This window comes from Sapajus apella, unplaced genomic scaffold (genome assembly GCF_009761245.1).
Source record: "Sapajus apella isolate SASKATOON/1434 unplaced genomic scaffold, GSC_monkey_1.0 scaffold16, whole genome shotgun sequence".
In the NCBI taxonomy this organism is placed as follows: domain Eukaryota; kingdom Metazoa; phylum Chordata; class Mammalia; order Primates; family Cebidae; genus Sapajus; species Sapajus apella.
Window position 1 is genome coordinate 26,654,177 of NW_022436956.1, and position 22,285 is coordinate 26,676,461.

The following is a 22,285-nucleotide window of genomic DNA, read 5'->3' on the forward strand; positions in this document are numbered from 1 at the left end:
GAAGTAAATATTGGACCCAAGAAGTGTTGCAGAAAGATGATTTTATTTAGGTAGAGAAAAGAGAAGAATAGAAAAAGAGAAAGACTTCCACAAAGAATGTGGAAGGGGATTCCAGAGGGGAAATCCGGCCAGGTGTGTGTCGATACAGACTTATATCCTGGGAGGAACCCTCATCTTCTCCAAGACCCTGGGCCAATGAAAGGAGTTCCTTAGAACTTCCACTGGAGTGACTTTTAGTTTCTTCCCATGCCCGTGAAATTCAAACATAAACCGTTAAATCTCCCAGATACAGATGGCGAGAGATGGCAGGGGGGCATGGCGCTGGAAAATTCTTGCCCTTAAAACTACACCCCCTTGTGGACCAGGAAAGAGAACACATTCCCTCAGGAATACTGACCTTAACCCTTTAATACTATGTCTCAGTGTTCAATGCACTAGGTGTCACTGGACTCCTTAAAATCAGCAATGTGTCTAGGTTGATCACTAAACTTTAATTATCACAGGAGAATTACAGTATCTTTCCTATTTTCCTGATTTTGTTACTGATTTTTCTTGGGATTTGAAATTTGAAAAAACAAAAATTTCCCAAGAAATGCTATAAAGGAAATCCCACTTGGAAACTCTAACCAAAACTTTTGCAAACAAAATAATGCAAAAGATAGAATGGACCAGTTGAGGTTATACTAGGAGTATAAGCTGATTTAACCTTAGAAAATCAAACAGTGTAATTCACTACATTAACTGAAGAAAAATAATAATCATCAATAAATGCAGATAAACTGCTAAAATTCAGCATCTCTAATAAAACCTCACAGCAGCCTAGGGACAGAAAGGAACCTCTTTCATCTGATAAGGGAAAGATACACACACACACACACCCCGCCCCCGGCAGCAAACAGTAAATTTAAAGGCAAACACAAACACTTTTGTCTTTGAGATGAGGCACAGGTCTAGAATGTCCCAATATTCTGTTGATGATTGTACTAAAGAGAGCTCCTAACCAGCAAAATAAGGCAAGAAAAAAAAGCAAGCAGTATAAAGATTGGAATGTAATCCAATAATTCAACTTCTGACATTACTCATAGATGATATGATTATATACATAGAAAATCCAAACATTACTCATATTTTATATACAGAAAATCCAAAAGAATCAAGATATTCTAGAAAGAATTAAAGGAGCTGAGATTACTGGATAGAAAAATCAATATGTAAAAACTAATTTTAATTCTAACTACCAGTAATAATTGGAAAAAAGTTAAGGAAAAAAAATGTCCTTTATAAGAACATTAAAAAAATAAAGTGCTTAGGAATAAAGTATGCGAAATCTCTACAAGGAAAACTAAACAGGGAAAAATCCTTACCTGAAAGATTTAACCATAAATGAAAACACTAATAAAAATGTCTGTCAACCAAAAAAACTCCATGAAGAGAGTGAAGAGACAAGCCACAGAATCAGAAAAGATGTTATGTATGCCGTACTTTAAAGGCAAAGGGATTTTTCAGAGGATAATGTCTATTATGAGATCTTACTTACCAAATTCTGAGTCATTATAATCTAATCTTTGTGGAAACTTTGACTCAACTATATTTATGCAAAATTCATTTTGTTAAAATCTAGGCAAAAGAGCCTGAAACTCTGGAGAGGACTGAATGTATTTATTTTTAAAATATGATAAATAGCTTTGCATTTAGGATGCCAGGATCTTTGTACTTTTCATATTTTTTTTTATTATTTTTTATTGCACTTTAGGTTCTGGGGTACATGTGCAGATCATGCAGGATTGTTGCATAGGTACATACATGGCCATGTGGTTTGCAGCCTCCATCTCCCTGTCACCTGTATCTGGCATTTCTTCCCATGTTATCCCTCCCCAATCCCCGCTGTCCCTCCCTGTACTTGTCATATTCTAGAATAGATCTTTTAGGCTAGAAATGTCAACTAGATCACTTTCTAGGCCCAAAGAAAGAACATTCATATTTGTGTTTTTGTCAAGAGGCGATTAAGGAATGCTACCTAGGATATTTAGACTGGGCTGCAGTGTTATCAGCCTGGTGGCACAGTAGGCTCCCTGGTTTACACTGCGTGGTCAGTTGTCTGTCCTCCTCAGAGGACTGGGAGCTTTATGTAGGCAGACTATGCCTGCCCTGCTCACTGCTTTCTCCTTAGGAACGAGCCCCATGCCTGGCACATAAAACACACAAATCTATGAATAAAGTGAATGAGTCTTAGTATATGCTTTCTTTTATATTTATTCAAAAAACATTTTATGATAGATTCAGGTAACAGTAAAGTAATACATTCAATAGTATTAAAATCTATAGAAAATAGTTTCATTAAGGTGCAATTAAAATACTTGAAATTGGGACATATATTTCAAACCAATATACTGGCTATTTTTTAAAAGACTAGTCTATTCCAATCTTTAAGACGTCCAAAGTTTTTCCTCTTTGCTTTTTCTTAAGTGCATACATTTTGGGCATATACTATAATAACCAAGAGTTTGTGAACCCATTGATTAGGTAGACACTTTGGGGAAGAGTGGGGTGGGAGGGCTTCTCTAACAGCTTCACTATTTGTTTTTCACTGACCTTTTTCGCACTTGACTGGCAAACCCCCAATTCTTTTTCACCTGAAATCTTTTCAAGTTAGATACTGTCCATATTATACTTGTACTTATAATATACTATCTCCTTGCCCGGGACAACTTATTTCTCCAAATTTTTATTTCTTCAGCAGTAAATTGATATGGTATCACTAATCTTGCAAGGTAAAGAGCAGAGATGCTACACATAATATGTCAGTGACTTAGCATATAACAAATATTTTATGATTAATATTTTTAAAATCTTAACTACTCTTCATTTGTTCCTGGCAGTTTTCTATCTTGGTCATTTGCAGAAAGTGTTCCAGCTTGCCAAAATCTTTTTTTTTTTTTTTTTTTTTGAGACAGAGTCTCACTCTGTTGCACAGGCTAGAATGCAGTAGCAACCCTGTCTCTACTAAAAATACAAAACAACAACAACAACAACAACTTTTATAATCTTAATTCTGTTATCTGTGAATTAGTTATGTCTCATAGGTTTGTGATCTGTATGCAAATTTGATGAACTTTTCAAAACCATTGATTAGAATACTTGAACAGAACAGGAGCCTTATTGCATACATTCAAGGCTGAAGAGCAGATTAATGATGCTATTCAAAACTCTTTGGATGCATCAACTAGCAAGAATTAGCTACAAATTCATTTAACTATACTAGCATATAGTTGACAATTTCTAATTCCATCCATGAAGATTTCAAGGTTTCCTTAAAGACATTCTAAGTTTACTGCATTTCCTTGATTTACTATAGTCAAAAAACTACCAATATATATACCAAATATTCATTTAGGCAGCTTAAAAGAAAAAGATACACAAAGATAAGTTTGTAATTTGAAATGCAAAATAATATTCTGAACAGTTCTCTAGAAATCAAACCAAGAAATTTATAGTCCAAAAAGTTCTGGAGATTGGTTTTAGGGGAGGGGAAGGTGAGGAGATCAAATATGAGTGAGTGCTTGCCATTTGCAGTAAAAAGAAATGCCAACTCTTCCTAAGAAAAAAATTTATATAACCTTCAAGGTCCAAATATAAGGAGAAAGCTCAGCCACCCATTTGTTAATCTCTGCAGCTGGGATGAACATTTTCCTAAGGATGGAGAAGAGATTATACTCACTAATACATGAGTGAGTAGTTTTACTTTCAGGTGGCTTTTTATCTGATGTTTATCTGATATGATTATAGTTGGGGAATGGAGAAATGTTCCATTTCTAGCTGTGTATCAAACTAAATACCTAAGCCCTTCCCTTCCAACAAAACACATAGAAATGCTGAATAAAATATAGAAAACATTATTTGGCATAGCAGAACTTACAAGAAAGTAAGCAGAAAACCTTATGGTCAAAAATGAGGGGAATGAAAAACCAGAGCAGTAAATATGTGAGCTGATGCCGTAGCTGTCCTGGAACAATTTGCCAATTTCATTAACCCATGGCTTTTCGCTTTGTCATCTTTATGGTGACTAAAGAACCCTGGGTTTGCAACAGGCAGGCAGGCAGTGGGAATTAAATGTACCTCCTTCCACCCCTGCCACAAAAGTAGTACACATGGGAGGCTTATACTCTCACTGAAAAAGGCACCAATCAGATATTCTGCCCACTAGCACAGGGAGATGAGGAGGAAGTGTCTCTGCCTTGGCTTGGGAAATCTATCAGTAATTTATGCTATGCTTCAGATGTAGAAACCCTAAAGCCAAGAAATTTAAATAAAAGTTGTCTTGTGTCAGCAACAGCCCTGGGAATATGGCATAAACAGACACTCAGGGTTTCCACAGATAAAACCTTCCTGAAAATAAGCTCACTTTTCAAAAAGATAAAAATGGATAAACAGCCTATCAAATATAAAACTCAACAGAAATAAACAGTAGGAGCTTAATTTAATAGAACTATTAGAATGAGTATCAAGTGCAGACATTTAAAATAGTGACATGAAAACGTTAAAAGCATTAAAAAAAATGACATCAAGAAACAAACATCTGACAAATGACACATACTTAGAAATGAAAAACAATTTCTGAAAGAAAACCAATGGATAGGGTAAGAGAGATTACATAAAGCTGACGAGAATTCATGAACTAGAAGGCAATATATGAAGGTATCACAGGAAGATAAGGAAGATGAACAGTACAGAAGGGTTTAAAAGATAAAGGGAATAGAATGAGAAGGATCACTATACACTTAAAAAAATAGTAACTACACTGTGTCTTTGAAATTTGTTCTCCATAACAACTTCATTATTTAGTAATACTGTGAGTGATCTTGCTAGGAAAAATCCAAATACATTTTTTGTTTTTGAGACGGAGTTTCGCTCTTATCATCCAGGCTGGAGTGCAATGGCATGATCTTGGCTCACAGCAACCTCCACTCCCAGGTTCAAGAGATTCTCCTGCCTCAGACTTCTGAGTAGCTGGGATTACAGGCACCCAACAACACACCCGGCTAATTTTTGTATTTTTGGTAGAGATGGGGTTTCACCATGATGACCAGGCTAGTCTTGAACTCCTCGTTGAAACTGGCATTTCAGCAGTATATCTGTTCTAATTCACACTAAAGGAAAAATCATCACTCTTGCTGCTTCCATTGTTTTCAGCCATTGCATTGTATGTCAGTGATTCTACTGAAAATGACACAAGTATGTATTTGAGAAGAAGTAAACATTTAGCCTAGAAATGGAACATGAATAACCATTATTTCTAAAGAGTAAGAGCAGAGATGTTTCTTAAGACCATCAAAACATTTTTGTGTGGTGATTAAATCAAGTATTAAAACCAGCATTCAAAAAAACCCCACAATAGTTCACTTAGTTAAATATTAATCCCTACTTAAAGTATGTTGGCAGGTTAGAAATAAAGACTAAAATATAATTTCTAAAGGCTGAATGCAAGGGTAATTCATATGCCAAAGATCACACCCAAGCTTTCCATCCTGGGAAAAGTCGGCTGAGATTTTTGGGGTCCATGGCCTGCTGTATGAGCAAATTTACTTGTCCACCAACACTAAGCACAGTGCCTTCTTCCACTCCTTTCAGTTTCTCTTGTAGTCTCATTAAGACACGTTCAGCTACTTTGTTGAAACTCTGGTCAATATCACTAATGATAAAAACACAAAGGTTTCAGTGACATGAACAGTTTAAAGAACTTGGGAATAAGAAAATCTGAACAACTGACAAATTGTTCACCTGAGATTATAAAATACTGCTCACCTGAGATTTCGTTTGCATTCTTGGTCATCTGCATTCAAAGTAGAGTGAAGCTCAGTTTCATCCTCTGGCCTCTGCTGTAAATACAAAGCTTTCAAAGGATTCATGGTCCAGTCAAAGAGTGGATCATACAGAAGGACCTAAACAGAGAGAACATGTGTATCAAAAGAACAACGTACACTGTAATCTTGTACTTAGAAACAGTAGAACCAGTATCATACAAATAAGAGAGGCCAGTCATGTGGTAGTTGATGGGAGAGGGTAACAAACATCACACACACTTCATGTTTCCTTGTGGAGGGAAGCTCTCCTAGCATAATGCTCCAAGCTTCTAATTCCATCCTGAATTCGTTCTTCCTCTATGGTTGAGTTGTCATCCTGTGACCCACATTTCCCTACTGGATGAAACTAATCTACTAAAAGGAGATATGCATTAGTTACTTTCTTTCCTTCTCTCTCTCTCTTGTCTTAACCCTGGGTTAGGGTATTTGCTGTGTTGGGCCCAATTATCCTCAGCCAGGCTGTCTCAAGGTATACATTGAGTTGTAGGAAGTGGAGAGCACAAGCAGGCCTGTTTGGACTGCACTCCTAAGCCATGTTCTCCAATAGTTTTATTAGTAATAAACCTGAAATTCTGATCCACCCCGCTACTATGGTTCTCTCTTTTTCTCTCAGTTCTAAATCTGGGTGGAGCAGAAAGGTATAATTTGTTGAAACCTCCTCAAAATCCAAGATTTCGTGCTGTGTTTGGAATCTGGAGATATATATTAGGTGTAGAATCAGGATACCAAAACAACTAACATGACTAGAGCAAGTGGCTTTAAGTCATAAATTTTAGACAGTGAGGTCATGAGGAATTTGTGATATTCGCAGTTCACAACAGCTAACTGCTCTGGTATTTATAAACCCAGAACTTAAAAAAATTGGCTTTAGTAAATGCATACAAGTCTTCATAATAAGTGGAAACAATACAGAGAATGATTCTACAGGGCGTTCCAGTATTACAAGGTTGGAACACTTTTTTGCTGCTAGTACACAGTTTCCCAATAAATCTGCAGGTTGGGACTATAAAATGCATTTAGCAAATTTAGTTTCAGGACATGTGTTGATCAGCAGAACCAAAATCTATTTATTAATGCTGTTTTGAATGTCCTGCAGGACCATTAAAAACAGTGGAGAAACAGCTTGATTACATGTGGCTTGTTTGTAAGTTCAAGGGTTCCTATGTGACTTCAAGTTGGGCACTGACATGGCTTTAGATTTCAGAGATCCAAACCAGTTTCACCCACAAAAGGGAAACAGTAATATATTTTATTAATGAACTAATGAAAAGGAATGAAGGCCTCTAGTATAGACTAGATGGTTTTCTTGGGTTGAAGTAGAGGAAAAACCCAAATTACTTCAAAACCAAGGGCTTGTGTCAGGAATCATATTTGCAAATATTAGAATTAGGAGGAACTGGAGTAAGTAAAACAACATGCTTCAGTCTTACAATCAAGACAGAAGTGATTGAAAACAATAAAGGAATACAGACTGATTAGAGCAGGGTTTCTCAGTCTCAGCACTACTGTCATTTTAGATGGGATACTTCTTTGCTGGGGGAGCTAACCTGTGCATTCTGGGGTATTTAGCAGCATCCCTGGCCTCTACCCAGTAGATGCCAATACTGTCCTCATCTCCCATCCCCATTTGTGACAACCAAAAATGCCTCCAGACATTGCCAGCTGTCCTCTAGGGGACAAAATTGCTCTTGGTTAAGCATCACTGAGCTAGAGGGAGAGAGATACTTCCTTAGCACAGCATATAGAATCTTAGAGGACAGAATGGTCCATTAGGAAGAAAATGAAATCCTGAAGGCCAGGAGAGACAAATATACTGAGAGGAAAAGGGAGATACACCCAGGTCAAAGTGCTCTGAAAGAGGGGTTTAGGAAGTGGGGAGATGAGATCAGAAACAGTGACTGTGGCTCAATGAAATCTAAGAGAAGAAAAGAAATGAATCCAAGAGAGGAGAGAAGTGATGTCCCACAAGATTGGGAACCAGGATGCTATTGAAACACACCCTCCTAAAGCTGAAGGCAGAAAGTGGTCTTACTGTGGTAAGGTCACTGGGAAAATTATTCTTGAAGATTGGGACAGTCATACCAAATGATTTTGGGAAATTTGGACAGATTTATGGAGGGAAGATCAGGTAGATGAGTGTAAAATACACAAAGCATTGGAGGGTGTGTTTAGAGGTAAGAGTTATTGTAGGTGGAGATGCAAATCATTTTTCAGACTCAAAATCCTCACTCAAAGGAAATCCAAAGTCCTTACAATGGCGTAGGATCTGGCCACTGTCCCTTCTCTAACTTGATCTCCTACCACTCTAAAAAATGAAGTCCATAAGCAGTTTGGCATTAAACTAAAAAGATTTCTGAGGCCCTAAAAGAACTACCCTCTTCTGGTGAGTGTTAGGTAGGATACAACTACTGGAATACAACTCTTAAATCTACCTCAGCATAAAAATCCCTTCTGACTGAGACTACGTAGAGTAAAATACTAAAGAATATGTTGGCTGGGCGTGGTAGCTCACACCTGTAATCTCAGCACTTTGGGAGGCGAGGTGGGCGGATCACAAAGTCAGGAGTTTAAGACTAGCCTGGCCAACATGGTGAAACCCTGTCTCTACTAAAAGTACAAAACTTGTCTGGGTGTAGTGGCAGGCACCTGTAATCCCAGCTACTCAGGAGGCTGAGGCAGGAGAATCGCTTGAACCTGAGAAGTGGAGGTTGCAGTGAGCTGAGATCACTGCACTCCAGCTTGGGCGAAAAAAGTGAGACTTTGTCTTTAAAAATAAATAAATAAATAATATGTTAAGCTGCTTTGATTCTTGAAAAATTTGGGCTTGTCTTACATGAAAAAGGGCAAGATAATATAACTTTAGAGTTTAATTTCTACATGATTGAGGCATCCATGTTATCATTTATTCTTTTTTTAAAATGTTATACATCATGCTTATTTTCTGTATCGTTTATTCTTACTGCAGAACCAATGGCAAACTGTAATGAATGATAACATGTATGAATAGAATTTGAAATGGGTAAAAGAAAAAAGAATGTATTTTCAGCCTTGGGAATAGCACAGCCTTGGATTTAATTTTACCAACATATTATTGGGACCAATTTCAGCAAACTCTGTAGCAAAATCTGTATTACCATCAGCAATTCAAATGAGATCTATAAGATGCCTTGGTTCATAAAGGTGCACACAGGACCACCCTGATAGACTGTTACTCATCTTCCAAGGGATAAAGCCCCACCCTTGCTGACCACAGGCTTAATGGTTAATGCCAATGAATTAAGACAGTAGTTCTCATATCCTGGCTGTACAGTAGGAGAGATTTTTAAAAATACATATATTCCTGCCCCATCCCTAAAAACCTGCTTTAAATTTGGTCAGCATCAATGTTTTTTAAAAGCAGTACAAGTAATACTAACATTCAGCCAGTCCAATGTTAACAAGTTAAAGAAAGAAAAGGCTGAAGAATGGAAAAGAGGGATGCCCATATACACTTCACCTGCCATGTTTCCTTGGGGAGGCAACACTCCTGATTTCTTGTCTCACATACCCTTACCAGGTTGGTGAATGACTGGCATAGGTACTAACAGCATAGACACTAAAATTTGTTTGACTTCTGTTTTTCTGCCCTGGATCAAGACAAGGCAGTGATCCTGATTACATGTGTTTGCTCTGCAGGCCCAAACCCCTGCTCAGGTGAGCTGTCCCAAGGTTAAGACAGGAGAGAGGCACTGAGGTAGCATGAGCAGTAAACTAGTTTGGCCCTCATTCCCAAGCTTGTTACTCTAGTAATGATGCTGACAATTTGATCTCTGTTTATCTGACTAATTAGTTCTGAACCTGGGCAGGGAAAAAGGAGATATAAACTACTGATTTATCTTAAACCCTAATGGAAACCATTCTGAAAATAATAATACCATATGGAATATCTAAATGTCAAAGAGTTTATTTATGAATTGAAAACTAGAGACTACTTATAATGCTATAACATTCCAAGAAACTCAAGGGGGCTGAAGGCATTTCTAAACCAGTATTTTTGGATGTGTGAAAAGGCTAAGAGCACAATCTCCTCCTTCCTGCTGCCCAGCTGCATTCCCCTATGTTAAAATGAAGCAGTGCTCTTTAAATCAGTGACTTCCTGACGAGATACATAGTCTCTCTGGTAATTAAAAAAAAAAAAAAATTAAGTCTTCCTTATAAAATACTTTACCTCTACAATGGTCAACAGAGTTTCCTTAGAGTTTCTCATCACTTCCATGGTTTTCTCACAGCACCTAGAGTCAAACACATTATAAATACAGATTTTGTTACACCCCAATGTTTTCAACAAATCTTTATCTGTATACTCTCTTGTGTAGTATGCTTAGCCTATACTTGTAAATCTACAAATTTGTATCTCAGAATAGCATAATACTTTGCAGAGTGGGCTCTCAATAATACAAATATGTATTTGACTATTTCACAAGCTTGGCATTTACACAAATAACACAACACTACTGCGAAAGATTTCTTTCAGTCTTTGCTTTTCTTTTCTTTTCTTTTCGCAATGGGGTCCTTCAGCATTTCCCAGGCTGGTCTCAAACTCCTGGGGTCAAGTCATCCTCCTGCCTCAGCCTGCCAGGTAGTTAGGATTACAGGTATGCACCACTATGCTCAGCTCTCAGTCTGACTATTGTGGCAGTTATTAGTTTACACTGACTACAATCTGTCCCAATCCAAGTTGAGTACATAGACCTATGCTGGGAAAACTACAAGGAGCTGCAAAGCTTTTTTATAGCCCAGTGTTATATTAGAAGACAAGCTCCTTTAAATAAAAATGTTGTCTCTTCTATATCCCCAACAATGAGCATCCAATAGTAGTATCATTAAAAAGCCAGGACAGGTGTTAAAAGTAAAGGCAGGATGCTTCCAGAGGAGGTTAGGAATAACCATATGTATGTTATATGGGGTTAGGTCCCAGGTGGGTAGAAGGAAGGGGAACTATTACTGCTTTTACCCAGGGTCTTTTCCTTAGTATTGATAAAGCACTGGGATATGATTCTAGCATTAAATTCTATAATCTATGCAAATCTCTTAGATATATATATATATATATATCTAAGAGATTTTTATATTTTTATATATATATATTTTTTTTTTTTTTTAAAGAGACAGGGTCTCGCTATATTGCCTAGGCTGGACTCAAACTTCTGGGCTCAAATAATCCTTCCACCTCAGCCTCCTGAGTAGCTGGGATTACAGGTGCAGATTAATAAATTAATAAATACAGATTTTGTTACACACCAATGTTTTCAACAAATCTTTATCTGTATACAAAGGCACCATGCCAAGCCCATGTAATTCTGACATCAGAAATTACTTCCCTCCTTTATCTTATATCATTTACCTTCTGAAGACACCTTCAACACCAGTAATGCCCATGCCATCCACAATATCTCTGGTGAGTCTAAAAGGAACTGTCTCAGGAGTAGGAAGAATTTTGCCCTGTTCGAAAGCAACACCTAAAGTAAAAAATATAGTGAGGTTAGGAGGTTTGACAGCTAATTTACTTTTTTCCCATTAGAATGTGAACTTTAAAAAGGCAACAAAACATGTTACCTATGTTCTATGAATACTAGTAGACATAGTAGTTTATTTCTGCTCTGGCTGCCTTCCTCATCTTCTTCACTGTCTATGAGTTCCACTTCAAATCCAAATAACGTAACTACTTCTTGAGGTAACTAGAGAAATCTAGGTTAAAGGGTGATTTTTAAAAATGTAGTAACTACTGGGATAATTTTAAATGGAGGTGATATATTTATTTATATTTAAAAAAATATTAGGCTGGGCATGGTGGCACACACCTGTAATCCCAACACCTTAGTAGGCTGAGGAGGCCTGCTCACCTGAGGTCAGGAATTCAAGATCAGCCTGGCCAACATGGTGAAACCCTGTCTCTACTAAAAATACAAAAATTAGCTGGGCATGGTGGCAGGTGCCTGTAATCCCAGCTACTCAAGAGGCTGAAACAGGAGAATCACTTGAACCTGGGAGGCAGAGGATACAGCGAGCTGAGATTGTGCCATTGCACTCTACCCTGCGGCAATACGAGTGAAACTCCATCTCAAAAAAAAATGAGACTTTAAATTATGAAATAATTATATGTTCACTTGCAGTTATAAGAAATCATACAGAAAAGATCATCCCATATGCCTTTTACCCATTTCACCCCAACTGTAATAGCCTAAAAAACTATACTACTACTGACATCGATGCAGTCAAGATATATCATATTCCTATCATAAGGATCCTTCATGCTGCCCTTTACGGCCACACCTACTTCCCTCCCACAGCCTATCACCCAGCCCCCTAACCTCCTACTTTTCTAGCAACCACTCGTCTGTACTCCATTTTTATAATTTTGTCATTTTAAATATGTTATATAAATGCAAGTGGAATAATAATACAGTATGTAACCTTTTGGGAATAGTTTTTTACACTCAGCCTAATTCTCTGGAGATTCATCCACATTGTTATGTATATTAATAATTTTGTTTCTTTTGATTGCTGAGAAGTATTTCAGGGCATGGATGTAACACAGTTTATTTAAGCATTTGCCCACTGAAGGACATCTGGATTTTTCCAGTTCGGTATTATGAATAAAGCTGCCATATACATTTGTAGTACATGACCATTTTATAAGTACATATTGTTGTTAAGTTTTGAGAATTCTTAAAGATTGTTCTTTTGGTATCAAGTCTAGGAACTCTGTTTAGCCCTAGATGCTGAAGATTTCCTCTTAATTTTTTTCCTCTGTTGCTCAGCTAGAGTAATTTCTACTGTTCTGTCTTCTGTTCACTGATCATTTCTTCTGTCTCCTCACTCTGCAGTTGAAATTTTGTATTTTATTTACTATATTTTTCTGTTCTGAAATTTCCATCTGGTTCTCCTTTATATCTATGTCTATATGAGACTATTTCCGTGCCGACACTTACTATATTTTCATTTGTTTCAAGCATGTTTGTAATTGCTCCTTCAAGTGTTATGATGGCTGCTTTAAAATCTTAGATAATTCCAATACCATTGTCGTCTCAGTGTTGGCACCTACACGTGGTCATTTTTCATTGAAGTTGAGATTTTCCTGGTTCCTGGTATGACTAATGATAACAGCCTACACCTGTTAGTTATTAGAGATTCAGGATCTTCCTTAAACTTCTGCTTTTGATGCCTTTGGGAGTCACCACCTTGTTACTGCTAGGTAAGGGCCGAAGACTAGATTCTCCAATGGCTTCCACTGACACTCAGTAGGGAAAGGGCTTGCTATAGCTGAGCAAGGCTGAAAGTCCAGGTTCTACAGATAAATGCACTGACACCAAGGGGTGCATCAGAAGAAAGCCTGGAAAATATAGACTAGCAGGTAATGGTATAAATGATACAGTGAGAAGGCCTAACATAGGGTTATTGGAGTCCCACAAACAGGGAAGAACCTGTATGGACCCTATGACATTACTATGACTAATAGAATGTGATGGAAGTGATACTGTGAAAGTAAGTTGCAGGCCTAGCCCTTGACTTCCACTTTCTTCCTCAAGCCCCAAGATGCTAAGTAGGTCCAGGATACTATTTTGGACAGAGAGGCCGCATATGAGTGCTGAAACATCAGACATGTAAGTGAAGAAGCCATCATGAACTCTGGCGCAGTTGAGTCTTAAGATAACTCCAGCCCCAGATGCTAACTGCAACTGCCTGAGAGATCCTAAGTGAAAACTGCCCAACTGAGCCCAGTTAACAGACTGTGAGAGATAATAACAAATTGTGATTTTAAGCTACTAAATTTTGGGGTGGTTTGTTATGCAGGAACAGGTAACCAAACAGATATACACAGAATAGTATACAAATCACCCAAGTGTGTGACTCACTGAGACTTTTGCAAAGTGAACAAATCCATGTTAACAGAACTCTACCAGCATTCCAGAGGCCCCCCCCTTCAACCCCTCCTACCAGTCACTAACCACCTCTTCAAAGGGTCACCACTATCCTGATTTAGAACACTGTACATTAATTTGATCAGTTTTTGAATTTCATATATGGAATTATACATATGTAATCTTTTGTGTCGGAGTCTTTCACTTAGCCTTATATTTGTGAGTCTTCCATATTGTGTGTTATTGTTCATTCAATCTTGTTATATACAAAGAGAGTATAAATATACGACAATTTGTTCATCCATTCCACTTATGATGGATATCTGGACTGTTTCCAGTTAGGGGCAATTACAAATAGTGCTACTATAAACATTTTTATACATAAGTATGCATTTCTGTTGGAGTGGAATCGATGGGTCACAGGGTATACATAAAGTCAGCTTTAGTGGATAATGCCAAACAGTATTCCAAAGAGGTTATACCAATTTACCCTTCTCATTTATAGATGCTTTTAGCACGACCTGGAAGGACACAGGTTAGCATACTCCTACCTCTGTTTTGCATCTTCCAAACCACTGCCCTTTCATTCTCATATAAAGTCTCACTCCTCTGTTGAGATCCCCACCTTCTGGCTCTAACAAATCTCTCCCATCTTCATGTTTACTATGTAAACCTGTAAGTTTTCTCTCACATTCACTGAATGTTAGCATGGACCTAGGTCACAATTTCCCCCTCTATCACAACTCTAGAAATCATTCTGGGGAAAATCATATAATATCCGTGACCATCTCTGTTCTAATGAAATTCAATTTCATTCTATCTTAGCGAACCACTCATGGGTTGCACTTCAGAAATAAGTCTAAAACTTCTTAGACACTGTAAATTCTACATTCTAATCAAAACCTCTTCTCCTTCTACCCATTATTCTTACTAAACGGTCTTCAAATTTGACTGAGATTTCAGTTTATTAGCCTTCTTCCTTCCCTACTCAGCCCGGGGGTATAGATAATAGGCTTGATTACTCTCACCAGTACTTCAAATCTCCTTGTCCCCTTCGCCCTCTGCCACATCCACCATTTTAAACTACAACTTAAACTCCAAGGATGTTAAGGACTGCTGGAAAAAAATCATACAACAACACTATTGGCTCCACTACAAATTTAGGATTGTCACCTTAGGAAAGTGCCCCTTAAACTGCTTGGCATGTCTTATTTATTTATCCCTTTTTAGTGAGGTTTTGGTCTCATTTTCATGGTAAATTTTAGAATTTTACTGTTCTTTTAAGGCCAATTACCATCCCTCCAATTCTAAGCAAATGAGCATGCTTTCTAGTTCTCAGCGAAAACAGAATATATTAGCAAATACAATTCCTTCATATTCCTCCCCTCCAGCTTAAGACTTTCCTACTGGCATCATTTTTCCTTCTCTCTCAGCAGAAAAGCTAACATGCCTCCAATCTAAAGCCAATGCTAACATACTCATGTACTTTATGATTTCTCTTGCTATTTCAATTATCTTTTGTTTTTCTCCTGTATCTTCAATATCTAACATGTTCACACCTCTCCTATCTTAAAAAAGCAAGGACCAAATGTGTCTCTCATCCCTGTGGCAAATTTCTCTGCCATCCTTCCCTTTCCTTCTAAACTTCTTGTAGGAAGATTCAACATTCTTAATTTATACATCCTTCACTTCCATTCAGTCCTTGCCTTTTTACAGTATGGCTTCTTCCATTCTATCCAAAGGGGTCTTCCAAGGCCTCTAAGGTTGATTACTTGTTAAATTCGAAGGTCTGTTTTCAGCATTCATCCTTTCTGACCTTTCTGTATCAGATACTGTTAAGCACTACTTTCATAAAAGATTTTCCCCTCTTGCCTTTCAAGATCCTGACTTCCTAGTTTCCATGACTTGAGTACTTTTCAGTTTTTTTTTTTTGACTCAGCCTTTCAAAGGCTCACTTTCCTTATGATTTCATCTCTAGGTCTCTTTATCGAGGTTGATGTGTAACATCAGAACTTCCTCTAGCCCAGTGACTTCAGCTGAAATGTATTTGCTAAAGATTCTGGATCTCCATCATTACATTCAAACTCCTTTCTTTTCTATATATTAAAGTGTCTATTCAACCTAGAAATCCCATTAATACTTCAAAATAATGAGCAAAATTAAATTCATCACTTTCTTATTATTTACAAAACTTGATCTATTCCTTAGCTAGAAGCTTCAGTTATCCTTGAGCCCCACTCCCCCGTTATTTCCATATCTAACATCACTGGTACAGTTTACTACAAATATGTCCCTCAAATCCAATCTCCTGGTTTCTACAACTTTAGTACAAATCTTCATCATTTCTCATCTAAACTATTATAATATCCCTTAACTTGTCTTCCTGCTGCCAATCCCACTTCCCAAAGTGCTCCTGAAATTATCTTTCTGAAAATAAAATATGCTGAAAATAAAAAAAAAACAACCCAATATTTACTGCTTTGATGTATGTATCTCTCTCTCTTATTGTAACATCTTGGTAGGCAAACAACATTCCATTATGACCACATATTTATTAAAAAGAATAAAGAAACACAGATTTTATTACTTACCTAAATCTATATGTACAAGTTCTGCTGACTGCTCATTTATTAAGATATTCTGTACATGTCTATCACCAAGTCCAAGTATGTAACCAACTAGAAAAAAAAGAATCTGAAATCACTGATTGCATTTCTTTCTAATATACAGCCATAATTTCAACTAACACCGACTTGTTATAATCTTTAAGTAGTTTTGGATTTTTAGCCTACTTAAATGATGTACATAACCAGCCATATTGAGTTTAAGTCAAATCGTACCAGCTATTTTAATGCATACTGCATTTTATATATCCTAGATGATTTGCTAAAACAATTTTCTCTTTACTAATAGGCACACATTTAAAAATATTAGTACTTAAAAATTATTGTGGCTAAAGTTGGGACCCATTATTTACCTGTGCCAAAGCAGTGTATTATATGTACTCAAATATTTATTGAACATGAGAAATTTATGGATAAATTCTTCATTCTTCAGTGCAACTTTCTTCTGCTTGATGAATTATATTTAACATAAATTAATTATTAATTCATTTCATTTCACCAGGTATATATCCCCAGGAAAAAGTGCATCTCTGTATTTAAGACAGATGACGGCATGCAATAATGGGAGAAACCACATAGCATGATAAAAAAGAACATTGAGAAGGGAGTCAGAATGACTGGGTGTCTGGCTCGCCCTGTCATTAACTGGGCCTACTTTCTTGTTTATAAACTAGTTGTATCAGATTAGTTATTCTCTAACTCTTTCAAAACATACATGCCCTGCCTTCCTGGGGTATAGCACATAGGTAATGGAGGGAATGGTCTTTATTTAAAAAAAAAATAGATTAATGATCTCTAATGTTTTCATTAGTTTTCATACTCTAGGATTTTGCTAACCATACTATTTAGCTATTCTAATTTCTTAGGGAAAAAAAGTCAAAATATATATTGTACACAAAATATTTATATATATCTCATGATTTCTATTCTGAAAACAAAATTCTATTAAACAGTGTTAATCACTAGGTGATAACAGCATGGTATTTTAGAGGTTATATGCAAAAGAACACAAATAATTAAAGGAAATAAGTTATCACAGGTTTTATTATTTTCCAAAGAAAGTCTCAGAAAATAATATACTGAGGGGAGAGAAAATACACCATATTCACTATGAAACAAAGAAGAAAACCCTGTCTTTTTATTATTTATCAAAGTAGGAGAATTCTCTTCTGCATAAGCTATAAAAAGGTAGACACTAAGAATCAGCATGAACAAGAAACAAACATAATGATTTAATAATGAAGATGGTTTGGTTACCAACCACATCGTCACCATCATCCCCTTGCCACTCAGAATGTACAAAAAATGCTGAATCAAACAAAAATAAAAACCGCCAAACAACAAAGTGCTGAAGCTACTATATGTACAAGAAGGTTACCAATAGAAGAAGTGGCTACACTGCGCGTATAAGCCAATCGCTTCTCAAACCAAATAGCTGGATCCAAGAATTTTTCCATGCAGAAATAACGGAAAACTGGTTGAAAATTTTGGCAAATATCCATGAAGATTTCATATTTCTCTTCAGAAGACATTTTTTGCACCTCCTTTAAATAGAGCATATATATAATTTATTTTTCAATATTGTGTTCAACGAATTCAACTAATATCCACATTTTTATATAAAAAATATGACAGATATAGGGGCAAGAACGATGAACAGGATACATTACCCACAAGAAGCTAACAGTCTGAAAGGGGGAGCAATTAATTACAAGTGGTAATCCCTTTAGGATTTCGTATTAATCATTGGGAAAGGAAGCATACCCACAGTGACTGTTACTTGTTTTGATTATATTCTAATTGGAATAATCCTGTAATCTTAAGCAGAAGTAAACACAGAAATGACAAAGTAGTTCCAGATAACTTCAGGTGGTGGCATCACAGCATTGGGCTGCAATAGGAAACAGGAAAAGAGAAAGAATGGAGGAATCCCTTATGGATGGCAGTTGATATGATTCAGATCTCTATCTTCCAACATCTTGGTATAAAATACTATCATGAAGCAAAGCTTACCGACTTCAACTCTCTCCCATCTATGTGCTGATGATTTCTAAATCTGTATCTATATTAAGCCCAAGTAGCTTTTTTGGGGGTTGGGGGGGGAACGGAGTTTTGCTCTTGTTGCCCAGATTGGAGTGCAGTGGCACCATCTCGGCTCACTGCAACCTCTGCCTCCCAGGTTCAAGCAATTCTTCTACCTCGGCCTCCTGAATAGCTGGGCTTTCAGGCATGTGCTACCATGCCTGGCTAATTTTGTATTTTTGGTAGAGATGGGGTTTCTCTATGTTGGTTAGGCTGGTCTCAAACTCCCAACCTCAGGTGATCCGCCTACCTCAGCCTCCCAAAGTGCTGGGATTATAGGCATGACCCACCATGCCTGGCCTTAAGCCCAAGTATCTTTATTAAGCACTAGCTTAATGTGCTTCTCTAGCTGCCCATTCAACATCTCCACCTGAATCACTTCCAAATCCAAGTACTTCATCTCTGGCAAACTTTAGTCACCTCCTCTATTCTTCAGTTCAGTAAACAGCCTCACCATCTACCTAACTGCCCCAAGCAGAAAACTGGGAGGCACGGACTACTCCTTTTCCTCCCCCCAAAAAAAGTTTTTTTTTGTTTTGTTTTGTTTTGTTTTTTGAGACAGGGTCTCTCTGTCACCCAGGCTGGAGTGCAGGGTTGTGATCACAGCTCACTGTATCCTCGGCCCCTGGCTCAAGCAATCCTCCTGCCTCAGCCTCCTGAGTAGCTGAGATTACAGATGTATGCCACCATACCTGGCTAACTTTTTATTTTTTGTAGAGATGGGGTGTCATTCCACTATGTTGCCCAGGCTGGTCTTAAACTCCTGGGCTCAAGGAATTCTCCTGCCTTGGTCTCCTTAGTCCCTTATGGGATTACAGGCATGAGCTACCACACCCGGCCCCCAACCTTATTTTTAAACAGCAATCAAATTCTGAGAATTCTGCCTCCTTCATAGTTCTCATCTCTACCCACGATTCTCCCTTCCTACTGCTATTCATCTCAGTTCAGACCATCTCATACCTCCAATTTGCATTCTCAAAAATAGAACCCACAGTGCTGTCAGAGATTCTTTCTAAATGCAAGTCTATCACTATCCTTAAGGCCTATAGCATAAAGTGCAAACTCCTTTGTATTTCATAAAGCAACCCTCCATCTTTGGACCAACAATTACTGCTCCACCTTCAACTATCTTTTCCTCCTCAAACACTAAGCCTATGCTGTCTTTGCCTGCTCATACCTCCTTTCCTTTGCATATATGCTCCTTATGCCTGGAAAAACAACTCATTTACAAAACCGGCTCACACACCTCCTCTGTGAAGCATTTCTTGGATCTACTTCTCTCCATTCTCCTCACCCCAGGTAGAACTAACCACTTCCTTCTCCATACCTACACTGTACCCTGTGTGCCCCATACAAATAGCCATCACAACACCTAGCACTTACCACACATTTTAAAAAACATGTCACAGAAAGCACAATAAAATGAAAAGCAAATGGAGTTTGGATTTAGACAAGGCTTAAATCCTTGCTCTGTTAATTAGCTCATTGGCCTTAGGCAGGTTAAGTTCTTTGAACTTCTCATTTTAAAATAGGAATAAGGATCATGATGATTAGTCATACTATTTGTGAAGTCTTAAGTCAGCACAGTACCTGGTAGATAGAAAGCATTCAATAAATGTTGCCAATTCAGTGAATGAATATCAGACTAGATAGCCAGTGTGACATGGTAAATGTCTTAGGTTTTCTATATCAGTTTCATAAAAAATCATTTCATAATCTTCTTGTTGTTTTATGGTGTGTGTGTTTTTTAGAGATGGGGTTTTGCTCTGTTGTCTAGGCTGGCCTCAAAATCCTGGGCTCACATGATCCCCCAGGATCAGCCTCTCAAGTAGCTGGGATTACAGGTGCATGCCATCACGCCTGGCATTTTAGTGTTTTGTTTGTTAAGAATTAGTTTATCCCAAATTGAAAACAAATCAGCACACACTGAATAACCTTTACATTTCTTATGTGACAACGGCTGACATATTATGTAGTTTAAAATCCTTCTTTTTTTTTACTCACACACTTTCATTCTGATGAGTTTCCTTTCTTTTACTTAGTATCTTTGACAATTACCTGATGAAATTAAAGTTTTTTGTATGCTATAATATCTGATAGCTGTCAGCTTTAATAAGCTATTGAATAATCTTGAAATAACCTTTAATTTTGGGTGTCACTCACCATCATTTTCTTCTGGCACTGTAAGGCACTGAAATCATTTGGCCTGTATCTTTTATGAGCACCATCTTCATTGTTAACAAGAAATTCACCAATAGGGACAGTTCCTGTGCACCACTCAAGAACACCACTTCGCTGAGAGAGGGGAACCACCTGAAGTTATAGATTAAATATCTTTTAATTTTAAAAGGCCATTAAAGAGCATTTGATGATCATTCAACTATCAGAATCAGTGCAAAGCATTTTTTTCAAGTTGTATTAGTAGTTCTCTGTCCACAGAAGACAAAGCTCCTTGGAGGAAAGCATCCAGAAATAAACTAAAGCTCAAAGAATATAATTTTCTAGCCTGCTGCTTAGATGTTTGAGAGCTTGCCCATCATTCAATCCCCTCAATTCTCTGAGAGGTCACTCCTGTTAATTATACTCACTGTCATCTGCCATTGATCCATACTTAGATTGTCCAGTTAGGAGAGGAATTAACTCTGTTTTCCTTACAATTTTAATATCAATTAAATTTGGAGAATTTCACTTGGAAAATATTGCCCATGAATGTGGTTTCAATTTTAGTGTAACTTAATTAGTGAAATTACATGTACTCTTGCTTTACAGTCTTACTATCTTCACAGAGAGAAAATGTACTCCTAAATATAAAATGAGTAATTTTACTAGGAAAGCTTTTTGAAAATTATATTATAAACATACATAAAGTATAGAAAATAATATTAACAAATACCATTTTATCCATTAAATAGCTTTATCAAATCTAGGATTTTCTCACATTTGCTGGGGGACAGATGAAGCTCTCCCTTGTGTGCTTCACTGACCCTATGTCCCTCCCCATCAAGATTACTGTTAACCGGTTTATCATGTTCATGTATTTTTCGGTATATTTTTAATCTCAAAGCTATATGTACCTAAATAGTTTTAAGTATTAAGTGAAGAATTATTATACTATATGTATACTTCTGTAATTTGGCTTTTTATTCAATACTTTATTCAACACTATTTTATCTTTACTATGTGAGCATATTGAACTCTACATCATTCATTTTAACAGCTATGTACTGCATAAATACACCACAATTATCCAATCTGCATATTAACATTTACATTGTTTCCACATTTTCATGAAATACGGCTGCAATGAAATAGTCTACTGGTGAACATACTTCAGTTTCTCTAGGGTAGGAGTGTCTAATCTTTTGGCTTCCCTGGGCCACAGTGAAAATAATTGTCTTGGGCCATACATAAAATACGCTAACAGCAATGACTGCTGATGAGCTAAAAAAGAAAAAAAAAAAAAAAACCTGCAAAAAAAAAAAAATCTCAAAATGTTTCAAGAAAGTTTCCAAATTTGTGTTGGGCTGCACTCAAAGCCATCCTGTGGGCTGCATGTGGCTGGCCCGTAGGCTGTGGGTTGGACAAAGTTTGTTCTAAGGTATATGCCCAGGGAACTGACCAGCTGAGCCAGAGATGTGTATCTTCAACTTGGTTAACCAGATATTGCCAAATAACTATTCAAAGTGACTGGACTGATTTACATACCCACCAGCAGAGTTATACCATAACTTTTCCAATACTGTACTTACTGTCAGACTTTTTGTATTTTGCCAATCTGAGGGTATGTAATAGTATGTCACTGTGGTCTCAATTAGTA

At 37.2% G+C, this 22,285-nt stretch overlaps 1 protein-coding gene across 8 annotated transcripts in view; it reads right to left on the minus strand.

Annotated features, from left to right (window-relative positions):
* Positions 1-2,235: 2,235 nt before the first annotated feature.
* The window catches only part of ATM (ATM serine/threonine kinase), a 145,679-nt gene continuing 125,629 nt past the window's right edge, over positions 2,236-22,285 (minus strand). For 5 of the 8 annotated variants that reach the window (XM_032285673.1, XM_032285677.1, XM_032285676.1 and 2 more), the window contains 7 exons: positions 20,632-20,781; positions 17,765-17,930; positions 16,354-16,440; positions 11,245-11,359; positions 10,069-10,132; positions 5,803-5,939; positions 2,236-5,689 (listed from right to left, as the gene is read on the minus strand). In XM_032285673.1, the coding sequence (XP_032141564.1) occupies positions 5,506-5,689; positions 5,803-5,939; positions 10,069-10,132; positions 11,245-11,359; positions 16,354-16,440; positions 17,765-17,930; positions 20,632-20,781 (903 nt within the window). In that variant the 3' untranslated portion in view covers positions 2,236-5,505. Of the gene's footprint in view, positions 5,690-5,802; positions 5,940-10,068; positions 10,133-11,244; positions 11,360-16,353; positions 16,441-17,764; positions 17,931-20,631; positions 20,782-22,285 lie in introns of those variants that run through there. The other 3 variants (XM_032285679.1, XM_032285678.1, XR_004270954.1) reach the window with 3 other exon arrangements.